The 22,417-nt window shown below is 48.4% G+C and overlaps 1 protein-coding gene and 1 long non-coding RNA gene across 2 annotated transcripts in view; one reads left to right on the forward strand and one right to left on the reverse strand.

Annotated features, from left to right (window-relative positions):
• Positions 1-22,417, forward strand: part of TG (thyroglobulin) — a 244,670-nt gene that overhangs the window by 95,234 nt on the left and 127,019 nt on the right. Inside the window, exon 35 of the mRNA XM_027626166.2 lies at positions 1,641-1,703. Coding sequence (XP_027481967.2) covers positions 1,641-1,703 — 63 coding nt within the window. The remainder of the gene's footprint in view (positions 1-1,640; positions 1,704-22,417) is intronic.
• On the reverse strand, positions 18,330-20,316 carry LOC113939708. Its single transcript, XR_003525325.1, has 3 exons — positions 20,200-20,316; positions 19,911-19,994; positions 18,330-18,747 (listed from the first exon to the last, which is right to left on the reverse strand). It is a non-coding gene; the product is annotated as an uncharacterized LOC113939708 (long non-coding RNA).

A 22,417-nucleotide genomic window follows, 5' to 3' on the forward strand; every position in this document is an offset into this window, starting at 1 on the left:
AGCCCAATCATTCCCAAAGTGTGTCCTTGGGCCAGTATCACCTGATCACTTGTTAGAAATGCCAGATTACAGGCCCCATCCAGGAGCTGCTGAGTCAGATGCTGTGGAGGGGGGGCGGGGTGCGGTGGGCCTCGGTGTTGTTACCAAGCTTGGGAACCGGGGCCTTAGAATGGTGCCTGAAGGGAGCAGGTGTTTCCAGGCAGGTGGAGCCATGAAAAAAAAAAAAAATACAGTACAATTGGAGGTTCTAGAACTGAGAAAAGCTAGGTCATAGCTCATCTGACCAAAGTGAAGAAGGCAGGGGAGGGGCGACCCTGTAGGGACCAGAACAGAGCATGGTTCTAATCTGAGGCTTTTTGTGGAGGCAGAAGAGGACAACGGACACAACGTGGCAAAGTGTGTCACTGTAGAAGGACAATGTCAAGAGCAAATAACAGCCAGCATTTATTGAGTGCCTACTGTATGCCAAAGCTTTACATGTAGCAACTCATCTAAACCTTACAGGTCTGAGATACATATTGTTGCAACCTCTATTTTACCAACAAGGACCATGAGAATAAGGAGGTGAGATAACATGTCAAGGTCACACAGAGGGAAGCGTCCAGGCCAATGTTGCCCTGGGCAGCTGACCCCAGAGCCCCGCCCTTGACTGCTGACCACGCCCCCTGCAGCTGGGCAAGCAAGGAGATTCTGTGTGCACTCCTTAGTTTGGGCCACTGGGAGAAAATACTGATGGAGCTTAGATCTGTTCAGTACGGGGAGGGTGAAGGGAAGAAGATAGTTAGCACTTATGGATCACCTACTCAGTACGCCCGGTTTCTCATTTAATTTTTTACAACATCCTCCTTTTGTCAATGCTGAAACTAGGTCTAGAAAAAGCAGATGACTTGTCCCTCCACACTGTTTCTAAGTGGTACACGGAGACTCAGGTCATGTCTGTCTGTGCTCTGAGTCCATGCTCTGTCCACCCTGTCATGCTGCGCACCATGAATACCCACGACTTACTGAGCTCTTACCCCGTGCCTGGCACTACATAGTCTCCTGTCATCCCAAGGTCACTCTCAAGGTAGATTGTATTATCCTCATCGTGCACATGTAGAAATAGTCTCAGAGGGGTTAAGTGCCTTACCCAAGTGAACAGAGTCAGGAAGTGATGGCCATCAGCACGTGTGCTGCCCCCCACATGTCCCCAGAACATGGCAGGACTGCACCTGCTCACCCCCAGCCTCACTGCTGGCTTTGGTCAGTGACATGTGTGCACATGAGGTGTGTCCCTTGTAGGCAGGAGCCATAGAGCAAGAGCAAAGTTTGCTGTGTTCTCTTTCCCTGTTGCAATGTTGTGGAAGCCAGGGGCATGGTGGAGCCCTGCTCCACGTGGGGCCCCGGGGCGGATGACACAGAGCCAAGCCCCAGCCCACCTGCAGTGGACACTGGGTGTGAGGGACAGACTCTCCTGCGTGGTGGTGGTTGTAAGCCACTGAGATGTGATTGTCACCTCGCCCCAACCTCGGCCATCCTGACCGATTCAGGGTGACAGCCTGCCTGCCTTCCAGGTCCGATTTCGCCATCGCCGCCACGAACCCCTGTTAATGCCTTTGAGGGTGTAGGGGAGCTAAAGGGCTGCCTCTTCTTCTTTTCAGTTGCTCAGAATGATGCTCCCAGTTTTTGCCCCTCGGTGGTTCTGCCGTCCCTCCCGGAGGAAGGTAAGCACGTGGTCTTTTCCACCCCTCTGATGAGAGATCCACCTCACTCTCCCTTCTCCTCCTCTTCCCTTTAGTTTTGCCCAGTGGTGGATACCTCGCACGGCTCTCTCGCCTTCATTAATTCAAGCTCCTGTCAACTGCATACAAGCATAGGTAGGGCAATGCCAGCACCATGACCATTTCACAGATGAGAAAACCGGCTCCCAGAGAATCAATGCCTTGACTGAATAGTGCAATCCACTGGAAGCAGAGGAGGGTTTCATCTGGTTCCTGCACTTTTCATTCCAAGGATTGTTCTCACCTGGTCCAAGAATGACTAGACCTGTACCATCCTGGGGCAATGTTGAGAATGGCGGCACTTACAGCCTCAAAGGGAAGAACTAGCTATTTCTTAATGCAGAGGAGTGGGGGCTCTCAGCCCTCAGCCCACTGGGTGGCACGGGGCCATCTGAAGCAGGGCACCACGCCCAGGAGCATGGCCCGGACTGAAGCTGCCGCCCCGGCCTGTACGTGGCGCACGGCCCCACCACTGCATGTCCTGTCTGGTCACGAGGCAGCAGGAAGTGCGGGTTGGTGGGGGCACACTGGGCTGGTTCTGGAGGGGGTGAGCTGGGCGCAGGGCAGGCAAGCGTGGGCCTCAAAGCACATTCTTATTCTGCCTTCCCTAAGTCAGGAAATGACTGCAAGGGCCTAAGCGACAACATTAATTCCTGTCCTGTGACATGATGTCTGCGGTGCTCCAGACATCTGTCATTATAGTCCTGGCTGAAGAGACAGAATATAGCTTGTGTAGGAGGGAATCATTTGGCCAAGGCTGTGGCTAAAAGTATAAACATCCTCAACAACCCAGGTTGTGAGTTTCTTCCACCCAGTTCAAAGAGCTAACTTTGGAGATCATATGCACACATGGATATTTTTTCCTGCGCATTCTATTCAGAATTTTATCTGTGTCGAAACCCTTGAAGACTTTATGTCTAGGATTTTGGGTGCAAGCCCCGTATGTGTATGATCTGGTGGCAGCTTTTTGAAATGCTGGGAGGTGGGAGTCACCATTTGCCAAGTCATGGATGGCGGACGGGGGCACTTAGGGTTGGTTAACACACCCACGGCCAAGCAGGGAATATATATCCCAGCCAGACTTTGGTCAAGTTTGATACCGACTTTTGTCAAGATAATGTAAAAGCAATTGGAATCATCAAATTGTCCCCAAAGACTTATGGTTTTAAAAAAACCCAGCTGGTTCCTTGCCTCACCTCTACTCCCTGCCATTTCTGCTTCCAGAGGCTACCACATTTAACTCTGACAGCTGGTTTTTCTCATTCTGGCCTCTCCACTTCTAAATGACACAGGGATCCTGCTATTCCTTGATTTGTCCATCTTGGAAGCAACTGTTGAGTTCCTGGCTTGGATGGGGGAGGACTTGGGGTTCTCTTTTATCACCCTTTCCAGTGTTACCCCTTCAGCGGCAACACGTAGTAATGTCAAGACTTGAGGTCGAAACAAGAGTATTACTTATTCTGTCCACGTACATACGGCTCACTGGGGAGCCCCAAAGTGCAAGAGCGATCTCCTGTTCCCATTAGCAGTCCCTGTGTGTGGGTGGCTGACCCTCCTGTTTCATCCCCATGTTCCACCCCTGCCTTCCACGGTACCTTCTTGGGCTTCCTGGGGTGCCCGTGGAGCAGGCTGGTCAGTCCGTACTCTGCTCTGCAGGCACCTGGAGTATTAACTCCTCCTCGCTGACATGTCCATCAACACACCTCCCTCTTCTCCTCACTGAAAAATGTGCTCAGTTCCTTTATCTGCTGTTTGCTCATTCTTGTTTTCATGTGTTACCTTTTGCGGGTTTAGTCATTTTAAATCCCTTTACTTCATTTTGTGGGAGGGAGAGAAGAGAAATGTGCTGCATTTAATTAGATGTGAGAATATAGTCTTTTTTGAAACTTTTCAGCATTTAGTGAAGACTCCATTTTGTCCTCAGCACTGCTCTAAGCATTTGATCTTCACATAAATCTCAAGAGACAGGTCCTCTTCTAATATCAGTTAGTTATAGAAAATTCAAACAATGCAGAAATATAGAAGAAAAAAATCACAGATTCACATAGAAGTCGTGTTGGTTCAAACATTCCTTTATTTGCTTCTAATCTCTTTAGGCTTATTTGTGGTTTGAAGCAGTTGTAATCCCTCTACAGTGTTATTCTTTTGTTTTTATCTAATAGGGCATTGTGTGTGTATTTCCAAATTGTTACACATCTCTCTAAATCATGCATTCATGCATGCATATGCTCGTTCATGCATGTATATGTTCGTTCATTCATTCATTCATTCATTCATTCCTCTGTCCACATTCCTACTGTCATTATGCTCTCTGTCTGGTGAGGAAGAAGCAGGTAAAGACAGGTCATTGTTACCAGCAATGGTTTCCATATTACTCCACCAGATAGACACACTGTCCTCTACTAACTCATTCCTCTATTTTTGGATATTTGATTGTTTATGACTCTTCACCATTATGGAAATACCACAATGAATCCCTGAGTACATAAAGCTCTTCCCAACATCTAGGTTACTTCCCGGGGGCACATTCTCCAAAGCACAATGACTGGGTTTGACAACTTTGTATTTTAAGACTCTAGGTTTGTGTTGCCAAACTGGTCTCCAGCAGTTGTTCCTAGAGGCATCCTGGCTAGCAAGAGCTCGTTTCCCACTCTGAACGTCAAATGCATACTGTGCGATATGAGCAAATCAGACCATGGCTGCCTCCAGATGACGAGAGTGCCTCCACTCTGGTTTTGTGATAATTTGTATTCCTGGCACTCGAATGACCAACACAAGAAAGAAAAGGAGGTAGAATTTCTCTTCCGCCTTCACGCATGCAGGCTGGGGATCTGTGTGGCGCTTTCCAAGGCAGAGTGACGTGTCACAGTATTTTTAAACAAGTGTGATTTTGACGAGTAGGATTTGGAGGTAGAAGGGATGTCAGAGCTGGCATTCCATCTGTGCTTAGAGTCCTCAAATTGGAATTAGGAGTCTGGGCGTGTTCCTCTGGTGGGCATCAGGGGGCTATGTCAACATGATTCTGACATGGACTGTGTGTGCGTAAGTGTGTGTGCACCATGTATATGTAAAATGCTCATCTTCATGCACTTTCTGTTCTGGGAGAAAAGGAAATATTTACTAAGCACCAAACATTTTACAAATCATTTAATGCTCCTAAGAAATTTAGATGGTAGTAAGTTCTGTCTTTCAAATAAGGGAGCGGAGGGTCCCAGAGGTTAAATGAACACCTGGGATTTGAACCCCCATGCATTTGGGGAGCGGAGGGGCCCAGAGGTTAAATGAACACCTGGGATTTGAACACCCAGGGTGTGCATCGGCCCCGCATATGCAGGGAGATACAAGTCCTTCAGGATCCCAGGGCCAGCCAGGGGCAGAGGCCTCCCTCTGAGTTAGATAAGAATATCTGGTTAGTTTGAGTTTCTGGAAAGGGTGACAAAGATAGACTTCCAGTCCTAGACTTGTCTGGACATCTTATGCTTGGCCTTGTTTCTTGTGACGAGTCAGTGTTATTCAGCCACCCATTCAAAGCCTCTTTGAAGAGGGGATTCTGAGACACCAATTGATCAGTGGCGATGGTGTGAAGGTGGAGGTGACTTCTGAACTCTCACACATCTGTCTAGGGTACATACCATGTACTAGAGCACCAGGGAGGTTTTTAACACGCTAGCTGGTTTGAAGATGGCAGGAGTTTGTCAACTGGCCAAGTTTCAGAAAGCCTTTCCTTCAGGGAGAGTGGGTTGTGTGTGCAAAGACCCAAGGGCAAGAAACAGCCTGGGGCATTCAGACATTGGAGACATTTCCCTGTGGTGAGGTGAGACAGACGAGCAGTACAGAAAAGCTTGCACTTGAGCGTGGAGCTGGCAGGAGACTTGGTACGGGGTTTGGCACTCGACCTTGGTAGGATCTCTTGGGGGTGGATGAGGAGGAAAGTGGCAGCGAGCTCTAGGGTGGGCAAGTTAGAGAAATGTCTTAGGGAAAAACAGCTCATCTTTCACTTCAGTGTGGTTCAGTTCAGTGACTATATGTATGCCAGCCACTTTTTGGGTAATGGATTCTGAATTTGCACTTAAATTCCAGAAAAGGCACTGTGTGGGGGTCGGAAGTCTTGACTGCAAAGTTAGGAGCCTGCCTTCTGGTCAGGAGAAAGGCACAGGAAGTCAAAATTGAAGGAGATGGACCACTTACCACAGTGGGGCCTCAGGAAGCATCCCCCAAATTCACCGCAGACAGGCAGGGCAACACCACGGGTGCATCATGGCTACACTGGGTCATAAAGAAGGATAGAGCATTTGCCAGATGCCAAGGTGGGAATAGGAAGCATCCTGAGTAAGGGAGGTGCACGAAGAGAAGGCCAGGGTGTGCCTTGGCCCCTCATATGCAGGGAGATACAAGTCCCTCGGGATCCCAGGGCCAGCAAGGGGCAGGGAGAGGCTGGGTGGGGGACAGGGGCCAAGAAATAGAGAGCTTTGGGTCCCACACATCCCTGAAGGGCTTTATACAGTTGCACAGTGAGCTTTCACACTGTTCGAAGGCTCTCCTTTGGGGCTATGAGCGGGATGCCTTGGCCAATGGACGAGCTCAATTTTGAGAAAATGGGGACAGTTGTGTCATCTGTGTATAGACTACCACTTTACTCTTTGGGGAAAAATTTGAACATTTTTTAAAACAAGTGAAACAGTAAAGATGTCATTTCTTTATAAGAGAAAACGTCCGTTGCTTCTTAAAAGTCCCACAACAACCAATCCGGAGAGGATGCTCGGGGTTAGCAGGAATCGTCTGCTCAGACGTTGAAGCCTGCTGTAGGATGGCAACTATCTCCCCGTCTCCTGCATGCCCAAACACAGAGTCTTTGGATCGCAAACCAGAGGAAAACACAGAGTACGAGTCTTTGGAAATATGTATCTGCATTCTAAGTTCATTTCACCTGACACTTCAAAATGCCCCTTAGGAAATGCTCCAGCCCTTGAACGTGAGCCCCCTGAGAGCAGCAGGTGTGGAGGGCTGTGAGTGGCCCTGTGGCTGGGAGTGTGCGAGGTGGTGCTGAGACACATGCCTCCTTCCGGTGGGCCCTGCCCAGCTTTCCAGGGCCTCTCCTCACCGCCAGCTGGAGCTCAGGGATAGCCACAGCCTGAAGTCCAGGTGACAGAAGTGGCTGCATGAACAGTCTTCCGGGCCACGCAGTTATGGTCCATCAACTTTGTCCGCCTTGCCTCTGTCCTTTCCCATCAGCTGTGCCAGTGGGTTGATGGAATTCAGTTGATCATTTCCGCAAATGTTTTCCATTAAGCCGGAGAGTCGTGCGATCCCAAAAAATGTCAGTGCTGGCCAGGAGCATGCCCATCATCTAATTGCAGGAAACAATGGGACATGGTGCAGCCATGGGCTTTGAAGTCCGTCCACCCAACTTCTAGTCCTATTCCAGCTCTCAGCCACTGAGGTCCGGGGCCGTATTTCTCAGCCTTGCGATGCCCTCCGCATGCCTCTTTGAAATGGGGATGATGGTAGAAAATAAGACAGGTGGTTGTAGGAGGCTTGTGTGGAAGAATAAGTAAATACAATGCTCCGCACAGAACCTGATTGAGTATTTAAGAAATGTCAGTGATAATTCACAAGTTCAAACCCATCTTTTCATGGAAGAGGAAACAAGAAGAGAGAGAAAATGGCTCTACTAAGTCACAGCCTTTAACTGGCTTAACGGGCAAAGCTATAAAATTTTATATATGTGTGTGTGTGTGTGTGTGTATCTGTGTGTGTGTGTGTGTGTGTATACAGAGGGAGGGAAGGAGTGCATGCAGGGGGAGGGGCAGATGGAGAGAGCAGACGCCCTGCTGAGCATGGAGCCCAATGCAGGGCTCCATCCCACATCCCTGAGATCATGACCTGAACCAAAATTGAGAGTCGGATCTCAACCGGCTGAGCCACCCACGTGCCCCTCTTTTAAAAATCCCTACTTAGGGGCGCCAGGGTGGCTCAGATGGTTAAGCGTCTGCCTTCAGCTTGGGTCATGATTCCAGGGTCCTGCGATCGAGCCCCACGTCGGGCTCCTGGCTCGGCAGGGAGCCTGCTTCTCCCTCTCCCTCTGTCTCCCCGCCCTGCTCATGCTCTCTCTCTCTCTCTCTCTGTATCTCTCTGTCTCAAATGAATAAATTAAAAAAAAATCTTAAAAAAAATCCCTACTTATTGGGATATTATGTCAATCATTGTGCTAAGTGCTTTCCATATTTTAACCCTCACAACTGCCCTATGAGATGTGCATGATTATGTCCATTTTACAGATTTGGAAGCGAAGGGTCAGAGAGGTCCAAGGTCACACAATTAGTAAAGGATAGAGCTTGGATTCAAAACCAATCTGAATTCAAACCCAGTCTCCCCACTAAATGTGCTGACTGTAGTCGGTTGAGTTCCTTAGGAATCAGACTCTGAAGGGGTTTGGTGTGCAGGTCATTGTTTAGGGAATGGTACCCTCAGGGGTGGAAGGGGGAAAGAGAAGGTGCAGGACTGGCCAGGGGAGAAGGTGAGCTGCAGTGTGGTCTCAGCTGCCCTTTCCGGGATGCTGGGATGATCATCAAAATGTCTGTGCCCTCACATTGGTCACACGTTGATGTGAGCATGACCTTCTGGAGGGGCCAGCAGCACTCATAGCAGCTGGGCAGATCGGCTCGTTCCTGAGGTCACAGTGTGCACCACAGGGGCGGCCGACTTTAACAGTCTCATCGGGGGCACGCTTGAGGGCGCGGCGGGTGCTACTGAAGACTGCGCAGGTGCTTCGTCGCCTTCCCGTTGAGCCACTAGACTGGTGACGCAGTAACCCAGACAAGGGCGAATTCTTAATCCTTTTGGTCCTCGGGCTGGAAGGCCCAGGTGAACAGGCGCCGACTCCAACAGCTTGTGTAAAAGTCACATCTCCTTTCTGAATACACACAGAGTTTGCATGCGTGTGTGCCCTGCCGAGGAGTTCACAGTGCAGTGTGCAGTGACTCCGTGAGAAGAGCTGTGCGCGGATGGGTCTCGGATCCCGGCGACCAGCTCCCCTCTCTGAGCAGGACGTGCAGCCAGGATGCTCCTGTACCACAGGACCGCACTGCCCGGGCAACTGCAATCAGCGGGGCCGAGCATGCTCTGGGCACAGCCTCACAACTAGCAGGCCCCCACCCCCAACCTCTCCTCTGAGACCCAGGGGCCAAGAAGCACAAGGACACAGCTGATGAAATGGGATCACAGCAATGGCAGATGGAAGGAAAACAGGGAATGTGCCTCCTTGTGCACCTCTACGGGGTCCGTTTGCCCTCCGCTCTGAGCTAACGTCACCTCTGACTCTCCACCCCTCACCCTGCTTTGTTGTCTGCTGTGAAATCTTCTCACCAGTTTACTTCTCGAATATTTGCCTGCCCTTCCTCCAGAAGGGAAACTGCACAGGGTTGGGGCTTCATCTGTCTATTCGTTGCTGTAGTCTTAGCCCCTAGAAGTTTGCCTGGTACTTAGTTAGTACTCATGAAGTATTTACTGAATGAATGAGTGCACTGCTTCTTGCTTGCTAGATTTTGTGCTCCCAGAAATGGAATTTGTAACTTATGGCTTGATCCTTCACACGAAGCACAGTGTCTGATCTACAGTAGATGCTCGATATTATTTCCTTTATAATTGTTAAGTTGAATGTGTGTATATTCCATTTGCTCTAGGTTACTATTTAAAGCTAATAGTGGTTCAATTAATGTTTGTTGGAAGAAAGAATAAATGAATAAAGGGTGGTGGAGTATTGGAAGCCACCAGGAGATGAGAACCCTTCCTTCATCACTCCTTAGTTGTAATGATCTTGACCAATTTCAAGAACTCTTCTGAGTCTCAGCTGCCTTACCTGTAAAATGGAAATGAGATGCCTACTTCAAAGAGGTGTTGTCAAGCTTGAAAGAGATATATGTAAAATTGCTTCATCCACTGTCTGCTGACGTTTGGCTTTGTTGAAATAGCTAAATTAGGTCAAGTATTGCCAGTTCGAAGGGATCCCTTTTATAGGTAATATGTATGAATGCTGTCCCTCTGATTATATAGTGTACAACCTGTGCAGCTGTCCATAGTGAGCCTGGGAGACACCTGATTAATGTTTGCTGAACGATTGGGTCTTGAGCCCTTGTTAGATCTTAGGGGATGGAGAAGACTTAGGATTTTCCTCAGAAATTTCCTTCTCAGATAGGACGAGTTTTGCACCTCACCCATCAAGGATCCGCTCAATCAAATTTAAGGGAGATAGAGCCGAGAAGAAAATATGCCAACTAGGAACTACCTTTTGGGTTTGGTCATTTCGGCTTTAGCTTTAAAGATTTTTCTCAGGTTTCTTGCTTAGCTATAGGAGGTGTTTTTTTTAGCCTGGAATCAATCAGATACCACATAATAAAAAATGACCCCAATGGAAACTGTGAAGTGGAGGGAACTGACTTTTGATTCCACCCTATTTTCTTTCCCTCCCTATTCCTGGCCTTCAGCCCACTCTGGGAAACTCATTACTTCATGCTCCTCCGCATCATGTCTCCCCTATGGAACTTCCATTGCAAGGCAGGGCCCACCCCCAAATCAGCCTTGGTTAACTAACCATCATGGAGTAGAAGCACCTTGTTTGTTTACTGTTTCATTTCCTAGTGCTCTGCTTGAGAACTCTTGTCAAACCTAATGGAGTTAACAAAATTTTCAAACTAAGGTGAAAATTATTGATATTATGTCAATATGATATTTTATACAAGACTTTTCACATTTTAACAAGTGGATAAATCAGAAAACTTTTATTTCCCAGACCATTTAACAAGTATTTGGAGGAACTATTTTAAACAGGTTGCCTTTCCTAGAGCCCCTCAAGTCATTCTATGTAGCTGACTATAAGTTAAACCATCCCTGAATGCAATCCATCGACAGTGATAGACTTCCTTTAGTTTCAGGGATTATAATAATATTAACTGTTGATTAAAAATAGTAATACCGTGTTATAAGTGGCTAACGCTATATAAAGTTTTGTTTCATTTTAATGATCCTTTGGTCATTCCTCATTTATTCTTCCCAACTGTTGAGTCTCTGCTGAATTCCCTGACCTCCTTGGAGGAACCGGATTTGATTTATGATGGAAGCAGTCACCTTCCCTCTCATGTGTGCAAAGTCTAGGAGGTGAGAGGGCCCAGCTCAGGAGCCAGGAGCGACCGGGAGGAGGCCTCAGTATGGATGAGGCATCTGGCTTCATGGGGGGGCCAGTGGGGGATGAGTAGGGGACGGAAGGAGAAGGCATCAGTGGTCTTGCTGGGATGGAGACAGAGGTGATGAGCTCCCCGCCACTGGAGTATTCAAGCATGTTGGAGATGGCCTTGCTGTGTGAGGAGGTGGCTTAAATGTTGTCTAAGTTTCCCTTTGAGTTTTCTATTTTTGTGATTCTAATGATTGGCTCAGTTATGCTTTAAGGTGTGGTTTTTGTTTTTCTGTTTTTGTGATAACTTACACACAGGCAAGCAAGTTTTTGGCAGATGTTTGTAGAAGTAGAAGCAGTGAAGCAGAGAGACTTTGGCTTTCGGTGAAACTGGGTTTCAATTCTAGTTCTGTTCTTAGTCTGTATGACCCAGGGCAAGTCACGTCACTGCTCTGAGCCTGAGTGTCCTGAAGGCAGATTTCTTAATATCCCTGCATCCACAAGTGACTGTGAGACTTGGATGAAGTCACGGAGGGAAGCTCAAAGCACAGTGCCTGACACACATAGTATGTAACTGACAATGCTGACAGCCACAGCTGCCCTTAACCATCACGGGAATAAGAGGGTCTGAGTGCAGTCTCAGGGGTCTGACTTCCTGGGTCCAGAGCAACTGCGTGACCTGGGGCGAGGTACCCACAGTCCAAACAGAGGTCAGACCAACCTCTGCCTGATGCTCTTGTTCAGCATCCCGAGAGAGAGACCTCTGAATTATTGGAATGACTTTGCTCAGCTCATGTTGGTTCTCCAGATGCATTTGTGCCCCTGAATTTCTGCAGTTTGACCCAGGACCCAGGATCACACATAATGACCTCAAGAAAGAGAAGTTCACATGCTCTCAGAAAACTCCATTATCATCCCATCTTCCAGATCGCCTTTGTACGTGAGGAGGATTTGAAGGGGTCCACTTGATAATGAGTCAGACTTCTTAGAGAGAAATCAAATATAACATGAGCCTTTGAATTTTCAGTAGGAATTTTTCTGGTGATGAACTTAGTCATTTGTTAGGAGGACATAGAGGGAGTATTGCTCCAAGTCTGGTTTCATGTGTATGTCTTTTTCTTAGTTAGAAATTTTCTCCAGCAGTGTCTTTGAGGTTGGTGTAAAAGATGATTACGAACCAACCCACAGCTCATAACCTCAACAGATGTTGGACCATTTTAGATGTCTCTGGAAATCTCTGCAGGCGAAGTGCCTGCTACTAAGGGGAACCACTTTATGTTTGAGGTTGAGCCGTGAGGAGAAAGGGGTAGCTATGGAGAAGTGGGGACTGTGAGGGGGCAGTCTTGGTCAAGTCTTTGGTTTGCCAGCCATGAGCCGTGACCATGGCCATGTCATTCACCACCTCTGAGCTCCAGTTCAGTCCCTCGAAAAATAGTAATATTAATACAACTAATGCAAATAGTGATCAAATCTTGCAATGTGAATGAAATGTTCCATAAACTGGAACGCACCATTATTAAATTGGTGGACCATTAATTGTTTCTTAGGTGATTAATTGATCCATTTATCTACTCATTCAATAATTATTTATTAAGGTCTTGTGTTAAGTGAGTAATTATAGTATTAATCTTTACAGAGATAAAAAAAAGAATCGGTATCCCACTTCTTCTTTATTAATTAAGGAACTTCATTAATTAAATCATTAAATGCACATTTATGAATTGGGCAGTCCATGCAAAATTGTGATATTATTATTCCTGTTTAGCACATGGAACCATTAATAAATGCCACCTACAACTATATTACTACTTTTATTGTTAATAGTTTTATATACTATTATGAGAGGTCTTGGAGAAGCAATGGAAGCTGAGGCAGAGTTTTTGATCCCCAGGAGCTCATAATTTAACAGAGAGATCGAAAACAAGGAAATTGCAATGTCGTGTGTTTGTTGAAGTGTAGACATATTAGTGGCAGTGGAGGTAGGAGCTTTAGAAGGGTTTGCGTAGGAAGTGACATCTGATTGTGTCTTGAAGGATGATATGAGTTCATCATATGAATACACTCACTTCATTTTTTTAAAAGATTTTATTTATTTATTCATAAGAGACAGAGAGAGAGAGAGAGGCAGAGGGAGAAGCAGGCTCCCTGCTCAGCAGGAAACCCGATGTGGGACTTGATCCCAGGACCCTGGGATCATGACCTGAGCTGAAGGCAGACACTTAACCATCTGGGCCATCCAGGCGCCCAACACTGACTTCATTTTGTAAGTGCATGTTGAATGAAAGGAGTAGTGAACAAATTCCTACAATATAGAGTGATTTGCTAGACCACCAGACGTGAGTTTAGGGCGGTAGGGAGTACTAGATGAGAGATGTGGCTGAGGAGGTAGGTAAGGGATCTGTCGATCAGGAGGAAGCTTGGAGGCCATGTTTTTGCTAGAAATTCAGGTGGGATGTGTTACCCCAGAGAGAGTACCCACTTACAATGGTAGAATCTGAAATTTAGACTTAAAAGAACATTTATTTTAACTTTCCTTCTATAATGTCCTTTCTAGATGGACATTTGGTCTACTTGCACACCAGTCACAGGCAACGTTTAACGTTTCAGGTTGGGCAGTCTCACGGGTAGTGGTGCTAAGTTCCGAGACAGAAAATGTAAGAAGGGAACCAGTTGAAGATGTTGGGTAAGGATGGAAGTAAGAGTAAGTCTTCAGCTTTCAACATGCTGAGTTTGTGATGCCTCGGGGTATCTGCTTAGAAGGGTCCAGTAAACATGGACTGTCTCAGCATGGGGCTTGGATGAAGCTTCTGGCCTGGAGATAATGTGATAATCATCAGTGTGTCAGTATTTTAAGTCGTGGGGAGAGTGAGATCACCGTGGAGAGTGTGTTAGATATAAAAGTAAAGGTCAAGGGCAGACCCGTGAGGAATAGCAGCAGTGAAGGGAAGAGCAGAAGAGAAGCCAGAGGAGCAGTAGGAAGGTATTGGGGTGCTGGCGATGAGGGTTGTCATGGAGACCAGGGGAGGGAGACATGACCAGCAATTTCAAGGAAGATGGGGATGGACTGCAGACATTCATTGGGTTAGTCATGGAAGGCACTTTGCAAATGTACTGGGATGAGAAGAGAAAAAAAAAAAAAAAAAACTAGAGTAGTGATTTGAGAAAGTGGAAACTACAAACTTTTCCCAAGAATGTTGGCTCTGAAGAAAAAGGGAGAATGAAATTGACAGCTAAAAAAGTAGGTGGTACATTTGGTGGCAACCATTCCATTTTTAGGTCATGAGCCACCCCTGATGATGTATCAAAACAGAATCCCCCTCCATACATACCAGACTTTGCCTATATTTGCAGGGAAATCAGCCCCTGAAATCTAAGCCCCGAGTTAAGAAACCTTGGGTTAGAGTAACATGTTGTTTTCAGGGGGCATTTGAGTATGTTTCTATGCTAAGAATAAAGTGTCAGTGTTCAGGGATAGGCCGAAGGCAGAGGAGGGATGGGAGCGAGGCTGGGCTGGGGGTATAATTGGTTGCTGATGCCCCTGAGGGGGTGAGAAAGAACCAGCTCTAGAGCACAGGTGGAGGAACTGGCTCCAACAACCATCCTTTCTCCATTCAGGAGAAAGAAAGAGAGAAAGATGGGGTGGTTCATAGAGAGCAGAGAAGGGGACACGGAGTTGAGGCCAATGCTGATGACCATGCTTTTTTTTTCTGGGAGGCAAGGGGTCCTACAGCCTGGAGGGGGCACAAGCACCGGGGCTGCTGGTTGTAGAGACCAGAAGTGGGCAAGGACTAAGGTGCCAAGGGGTTGAGAGTTCAGGTGAGGCTGAAGATCCAGACATTGGAAAGATGCCAGTCTGTGCAAGTGTCTCTAGACACGGTCAGCTGACCAAGCCAAGCTGCAGAGAAAGCAGCCCCTTGGATTAATCCAGCTGGGAAGAGAGAAAGTTGAGGATACTGGCAAAAGGGAACTTGACGTGATGGAGCAATGGGTGCCTGGCTTATGATAGACCAGGGAAGAGGGATAACATGGAGGGGGAAGAGAGTAGAATCCCAGGGAAAGTCAGGAGCTGGTTTAGGTGGGATCGAGTGTGAAAAACCAAAACGTAAATGGTGTTGGCGTTCAGCATCATGGCGGGATTAGGATGTGGTTGTGGAGGTTCTTGGCTGGAATGAGTGGACATAAATGTCTCTGGGACTGAAGAAGTCGGGAAGCTGAGACCGGAGTGGTGAGTGGACCATCCGCTATCCCCGTAGGTGATAAGGTCACCCAAGATTTTAGCAGGGGTTGAGGTGGAGATGAAAACTGTGAGCTGAAAATTATAGAAAAGAATTTGAACAATGTGGGAGGATGACCAGGCATCCCCCGTTGAGGGTAATTAATGAGAAAGATTAGAAGTTTCCATAGTCAGTAGGTTGTGACCCAAAGCAGGGGAAGAGGACGTTGTGGCCATGGTAAGGGCCCTTGTTTCTAGGACATGGTATTGGGGAAGGGAGAGGCAGGGTCAAGGGTCAGCTGTGACCGCAGTGACAATGTCAGTGATCTGGGATCAGCAAGAGGCTGGATCCGGAGTGGGATAAGGTCACGTGGATGCGGAGAAGACAGGCAGGCTTACATTCTACTCTGAGATTGGAGGCTTACCCTGTACTCTTGGACAGTTCATGGTCACCAATTCTTCATTCTACCAAATAAGAACAAATTTTAGAAAACAAAGCAAATGAATCATCATCATTGTGTAAAAGGACTTTAACATGCCAAGTTAGGAAGCACAACTATCAACATATCAAAAATCATGCTAGCATCTCCCAGAGTAGTCCTCATCTCTGGAAAAAGCATAAAACTCCCCATCAAGTAGCCTGTTGCAGTTTTGGTTCTCAGAATGTAGGACCTCCCTCCCCCAACCCCAATCCATTGTGCCACATACAGCTGGAACCCATGACCCTTCTAGACCAGTGTTGGCAAGCCATAGTCTGCAGCCTGTTTTTGTATGACCCATGAGCTGAGAAGGGCCTCGGATATTTTTAAAGGATTGTATAAAAATATGTAGAAGAATATGTAACAGAGAACAAATGAGGGGCGCCTGGGTGGCTCAGTTGGTTAAGCGTCTGACTTCGGCTCAGGTCATGATCCCAGGGTCCCAGGATTGAGCCCTGTGTTGGGCTCCCTGCTCCGCGGGGAGTCTCCTTCTCCCTCTCCCCTTGCTTGTGCTCTCTCACTTACTCTCTCTCTCAAATAAATAAGTAAAATCTAAAACAACAACAACAACAACAAAAACAGAGAACAAATGTGGCCAGTGAAGCCTAAAATATTTATTATCTGGCCTCTAACTGAAAAATCTTGCTGACCCCTGGCCTGGCCTGAAGATTTGTTGTCTTTTCTGTGCTTCATCCCAAGTCCCTGAATTACTTCAGTGCGTCCTTTCTGGTCCTCCCGGGCCACTTTCCAGAAGCTATGGCCCACTGTGTGACAGTCTTGACCAGGGAGGTGAGGGGGTAGCAACAGTCCTGTCAGGACTATTGATGTTCATGATTTGGTTGGAAGTGCCCTGTTTCAGAAGTGACAGCATAGATGGCTTCGTGCATAGAGCAACATGGCACAGACGTAGAAGCTCTGGCTTTGGAGGCTGCGACACAGGACATCAAATCTTTAATAAATGTTATTGAGCATCTATTGTGCACCAAGCATTTTGCAGAGATTGATCCATTCAGCCCTCACCCTGTGTCCAGAGCCCACTGACTTTTTCATGCCATGACACATATCAGGGATGATGACATCTACATTCGGATAACGAGGTGAGAGGACCAGCCCTAGCTGCCTGCACTCTGCGCCCAACCCCTCGGGAAGGTTAGAGACATCAGTAGCCGACTGCGACCCTAGGCAGGTGTCACGACTGCTCCAATACATAGATTAAGACAAGATAACTTTTAAAACTTAGAGTGTATGGGCATCTGGGTGGCTCAGTCGGTTAAGTGTCTGTCTTTGGCTCAGGTCATGATTCTGGAGTCCCGGGATCGAGTCCCACATCGGGCTCCCTGCTCAGCAGGGAGTCTGCTTCTCCCTCTCCCTCTGCTCCTCCCCATCTTATGCTCTCTCTGTCTCTCTCTCACACTCTCTCAAATAAATAAATAAAATCTTAAAAAAAACTTAGAGTGTAATTTACCCAAAGTCAGATTTGGCAGTAGGCAGAAGTGAGAGTCAGCCAGGCAGTGTGCCTCCAGAATGACCCCTCTTTAAAGCATGCAGCGACACCTCTCTGGTTCACCCCTGTGAACACAGTTGTTCGTGGATGAAATAGAACAACACAGTAGCACATTGCAGTGTTTCTAGTAAAGAGGAAATGCTTAATATTCATATTAGGCATTGGAATATGTATGGCTTTACATGGTAAGAATTGTCATCAGGATTGGCATTTCCATTTCAGAGCACAAGAGTGAGACGTAGCAGGCTCTCGGCGAATCAGGGAAAGGATGTTTTTACTGACTATTCACTCACTGTATGTCTGTTAGGGTGGCCACAGCAAAATGCCACTAACTGGGAAGTCCAAGGTCAAGGTGTTGGCAGGTGGTTCCTTCAGGGGGCCATGGGGGATGCCTCTGTTCCATAACCATCTCCTTGGCTTGTAGACAGCTATCTTCTCTTCTCTCTGTGTCTTCACACCGCCTTCCTTTTATGTGCCACTCTGTGTCCAAACTCCCCCCTTTTTCTTTCTTTCTTTTTTTTAAAGACTTTATTTATTTATTTGACAGAGAGAAACAGAGAGGGAACACAAGCAGGGGGAGTGGCAGAGGGAGAAGCAGGCCTCCCGCTGAGCAGGGAGCCTGATGCGGGGCTCGATCCCAGGACCCTGGGATCATGACCTGAGCTGAAGGCAGATGCTTAACCGAGTGAGCCACCCAGGCGCCCCTCCCCCCTTTTCTAAGGACACCAGTCGTTTTGGATTAGGGACCATTCTAATGATCTCACTTTAACTTGATTACCTCTACAAAGACCCTATCTCCAAAAAAGGTCACACTCTGAACTTCTGGGGCTTAGGACTTCAAAGTATGAATCTTGAGGGGACACATTTGAACCCACAAGACTCTCTGTCATCTGTCTGCTAAGCTCTGCAGATGCAAAGGGAAAGATAAGGCATGCTGGCTGGAGAGCTAAAAAAAAAAAAAAATGGGTATTTGAAGGCTGAATAGAAATAAATATGTCTCTAGGTATTTTTTAGTGTTATAAATGCCAAAAGAGGCCTGGTAGGGTTTGCTGTAAGTGTAAGGCATTTCTCTCTGAAGAAATCCTAGACCAACAGGCAGCTCTGGTCCCATTTTTATCTTTCAAATGATCACAAGATAACAAGGATCTCTCTTCCTCCCTCTCTCTGTCAAAAGAACATCCCCGTGTTTTTTTGTTTTGCTTTATTTTTGGGTTTTTTTGTGGGTGCTAACAAGGCAGACCAGCCCAGTATGACATGGTTTTCATTTAAAAGACAGCGTCTGATGAGAAACCAGGATGTCTGGCTGTTAGTCCTGTCCCATACCGACAGCACACGGGGGTCTTCCCACAGTGGGTACTTGTGACCGCAAAGCTGTGGAAGCAGGATCAAGGAGTCTGTTATAGTCTTCTTACATCCACCGTTGAGGTGGCTTGCTGGTGCCTGAAACACTCCTGGAGCAGGTGCTCAAGAGGCTTCCAACATGGATGTTTTGCCCCAGCCACCCAACCTGGGCATATGGAAACCACCTCCGGTGTTCTCCGTGCCTTCTCCGTGCTCTCTCCGTATCCTGCGCCCAGCACTTCGGTAAGTGCCGAGGGGCTGAAAGGAAGTCTGTTCGGTTCCGACTGTGAGGGGAAGAGGAAGAATCCTGTGGGCTTTGGGATGTTTTAGAGCTTGCACTCATTATTAGCTCTATTCTTGGTGATTCTTAAGAAAATGATAAGATCTTTTCATTTAAAAAAATGGGTCCGTGATTATTTGAATGTTGGAGAGGCATTGCCTATTGGTTTGACGTTTCTGCACTTTGATGTGCTTTAGAAACACCAGGAAGCGCTTCCCCAGTTTTCAAGTGAGAAGGAGGAGGGCCAGAGCGGGGAACTTCGTCCAGATGCCCAGCCAGGCGGCACCAGACCTGTCCCTTCTGCAGTGGCCTAGATCTGCAGTCGTGCGCGTGTGCGTGTGTGTGTGTGTGTGCGCATGTGCGTGTGTGTGTGTGTGTGTGTGCATGCTCGCGTGTATGTCTCCGGCTAGGGGTCAGGCTGAGGTTAAAGCTATTTTTAATGGTTGAAATATCTCTGAACCTTGAAATCAAAACCAACATTTCCTCCTTTAATTGCTATCTGGGAAAGAAGACAGGAAGACAGGAAGGAAGACGGGAAGGAAGGAAAGAAGGAAGGAAGGGAGGGAGGGAAGGAGGAAGGAAGGGAGGGAGGGAGGGAAGAAGGAAGGAAGGAAAGAAGGAAGGGAGGGAGGGAAGGAGGAAGGAAGGAAGGGGAGGAAGCAAAGAAGGAAGGAATGGAGGGAGGGAAGAAGGAAGGGAGGGAGGGAAGGAGGAAGGAAGGAAGGAAGGGAGGGAGGGAGGGAAGGAGGAAGGAAGGAAGGGAGGGAGGGAAGGAGGAAGGAAGGAAGGGGAGGAAGGAAGGAGGAAGGAAGGAAGGGAGGGAGGGAGGGAAGGAGGAAGGAAGGGAGGGAGGAAGGAGGGAAAAAAAGATGAAACATGATTTTTCCATGTATTTGAAAAGACTCTAGTCTAGTGATTTTGGTTTTACTTAGTCTACGTTAAAAGGGAATGCGGTGCTTTCTGGAAGGGAGCGGTAGTACCTCGATATTCCCAGAGGCCGGTCCATGCCAAGGTCACAGCCCATGCTGCCCCAGAGTCACAGAGGGGCCCACCCTGCTGCCGCCGCCCCCCCCTGCTTCTCTGGCCCTCTGCCCTCCAGCCGCTCTGCCGTCACCCGCCCTCAGCAGCTCTGCCGTGCGTGGTAGAATACGAGGCCGTACGGCTGACCTGGGGTCAAATGCTGACTTGCTGTCTCTGAGCTGTGTGGCCTTGGGCACGCCTTTGGCCTTCTCTGGGACTCACTTTTCTCTTCTGTAAAAAGGGATAATGTTGCTCGTCTCAGTGAAGTACTGTAAGACGGAATCAGATCATCTTGAATTTCCAAGCGTGTCATGTCTGCCCCCTAGATGGTGGCACTTGTGGCTGGTCTGTATCCTCATGGAGGGCAGGGGCTGCATGACTTTCCCTTCGGGGCCCCCCGTGTCCCCTGTGCTGATGGACTAGCAGGGTCACTCACCTCCGGGGGCATGTTCTCCTCCCGGGCCTTAGGACGCCATGTCAGACTTGGGTCGTCTGTATAGTACAGAAGAGTCGCCCAGAGTCTTCCCCACCACAGTGCAGGGTGTGGGTCAAGAGGGTCAGAGAGAGAGCATTTGTCACTGGGAAGGAGGGCTCGTCTGTCTGTCACTACCTCACTGAGGAGGTCCCAGGCTATTGTGAGGCGGAGGGGTCAGCACAGCCCCTGACCCCACTCCCCCTCGACTGTGAGGAAAGCCCTGTGACCTTAGGGAATGCGGCTGTGATCTTTCTTCCCTGTGGCTCCGTGTCCCTATCTGATGTGTTAGGTGTCTGTGTGAGAGTGGGGAGCACCAGGCCCACCCTATAAAAGTGGGGTGTGCGATGCAGCTGGATACCTCCGTGGACATGCCCTGCCCACCCCCTCAACCCGGTTTGTTGTTTCCCCGAGGACGGCGGGCAGTGAGTGCTGCAATCAGATTGGGAGGGGACCCAGCCCTAGTGTGACGGTGGCCTGTAAGGGGCGAGACTGGCCAGAGGGAGGCCCGTCTGGGTCTCAGTTACTGGAGTGGAGTGGAATTGGGGACGCCACAATCTGGAAAGGAAAGGGACGGTTCTAAGAGGGGCCGAGTCGGCAGAAGGGATGGGACAAGGTGAGGCCGTAGGGCCGTAGGATTTCTGGGTGGGACACAATGCGGGGCGGGGGCCATATCCTGACGAGAAAGAACACGGTGTGGGGGTAAACGGTAGGATCAGGGGCCGCGAGGGTTTCATTTTGTGTTGGGTTGAGCTCATGAAACCTTGTTGCTATATTCAGCAGCAAGTCTGCTGTGGAAACTGCGGCCCAGCGACTAGTCAGGCAGGCCCACTGCCCGGTTCCACTGTGCCTATGACCAGACGGAGGAGTCAGGGGGCCAGAGGGCAGAGGATGAGGGGCATATGGGCAGGCAGCAAGGTGTCCTGGGGCCAGGCTGGGGTGGGGCACGGGGAAGCAGGTATCCAGCAGATGTCAGGACATCACTGGCTCCTATACCACTTGGGGACCCCCGCCCCAGTACTTGGGTGAGGCTCAGCCCTCCGTAGTTCTGAGAAGACAGTGACCAAAATGCAGCGAGAAGCCCCAGCTTGACCCAGAGGCCCTGTGAGTGTCTGCATTCACTAAGCTTCCCGCCCCCGTGCCCGCCGGTCCCGATCACTACCACAGCGGGAGGAGGAGAGCATGATCGTCCCATTTGGCTGATGAACAATTGGAGGCTCAGAGAGACGGAGTCACCGGGCTGTGGGATGGGGAGCTGGGATAAACTGAGGGAAGCAGGCTGCTTCACCATGTATGTCTCATGTATGACCTACACTCAGAACCAACCATTCCTTAGAGCTGCTTGATGTGTTCACTCATCCTCTGGTTTCTGGCAATTTCAGGGGCAGGCCTATGACCCCCTGCATTCTCCCCTGCCCAGTAGTGGCTCCTGGGGGCTGCAGAGTCTAGCACAGTTCAAGAGCATGCACTTGGCACTGCAGGGCAGCAAAGTCCTGGGCACCCCAGGAGGCATCTGTTCTTACCAGGCTGGACAGTCATTTTAGAGGGGCCAACCATCCCCTTCTCCTCTGTTCACTTCCCCCTCGTGTCCCTCTTTCTCCCTGCTCTGGAGGAAAGGACTAGTTTCCTGAGGCCTGACTCAAAAGGGCTCAAATTTAAAGGGCCTGATGAGCTCATTTACACCATGTCAGGGCTCGCATGTCATTCACTGGGAGGCATTGTATTTATTAGAGATGCAGGGCAAGGACAATGTTTAACACAAAGATGTGATTTTTTTAAAGAATTGAGTTTCTCAGAGTAGTTAAGGAACTTGCCTAAGGACACACAGCATCAGGCTGAGTGAGGTTTGAATGCAGAAGCTATTTCTCCATCACTTATGGCCAAATCAAAAGAAACCAAAAGGAATATTTCAGAGACTGTGGCCAAATCAAAAGAAACCAAAAGGAATATTTCAGAGACTGTGTCAGGCAATTGTTCTCTACTTGGTTGTGTGTCAGAGTCACCTAGAAAGGGAATAAGGAGCACAGAGGTCTTGGCTTGTTGACGTGGGGACCGTGTCTGAACTCTGGAATTTGTACCAAATTCTTTGAGTGATTCTGATATTCACCAAAGGTTGAGAATTACTCATGGGAAGTAGGAAGGATTCCAAACTTTTTAGCTAGTTAGCTTATTTTTCCAGGCT

Source organism: Zalophus californianus, chromosome 4, assembly GCF_009762305.2.
Source record: "Zalophus californianus isolate mZalCal1 chromosome 4, mZalCal1.pri.v2, whole genome shotgun sequence".
NCBI classification, from domain to species: domain Eukaryota; kingdom Metazoa; phylum Chordata; class Mammalia; order Carnivora; family Otariidae; genus Zalophus; species Zalophus californianus.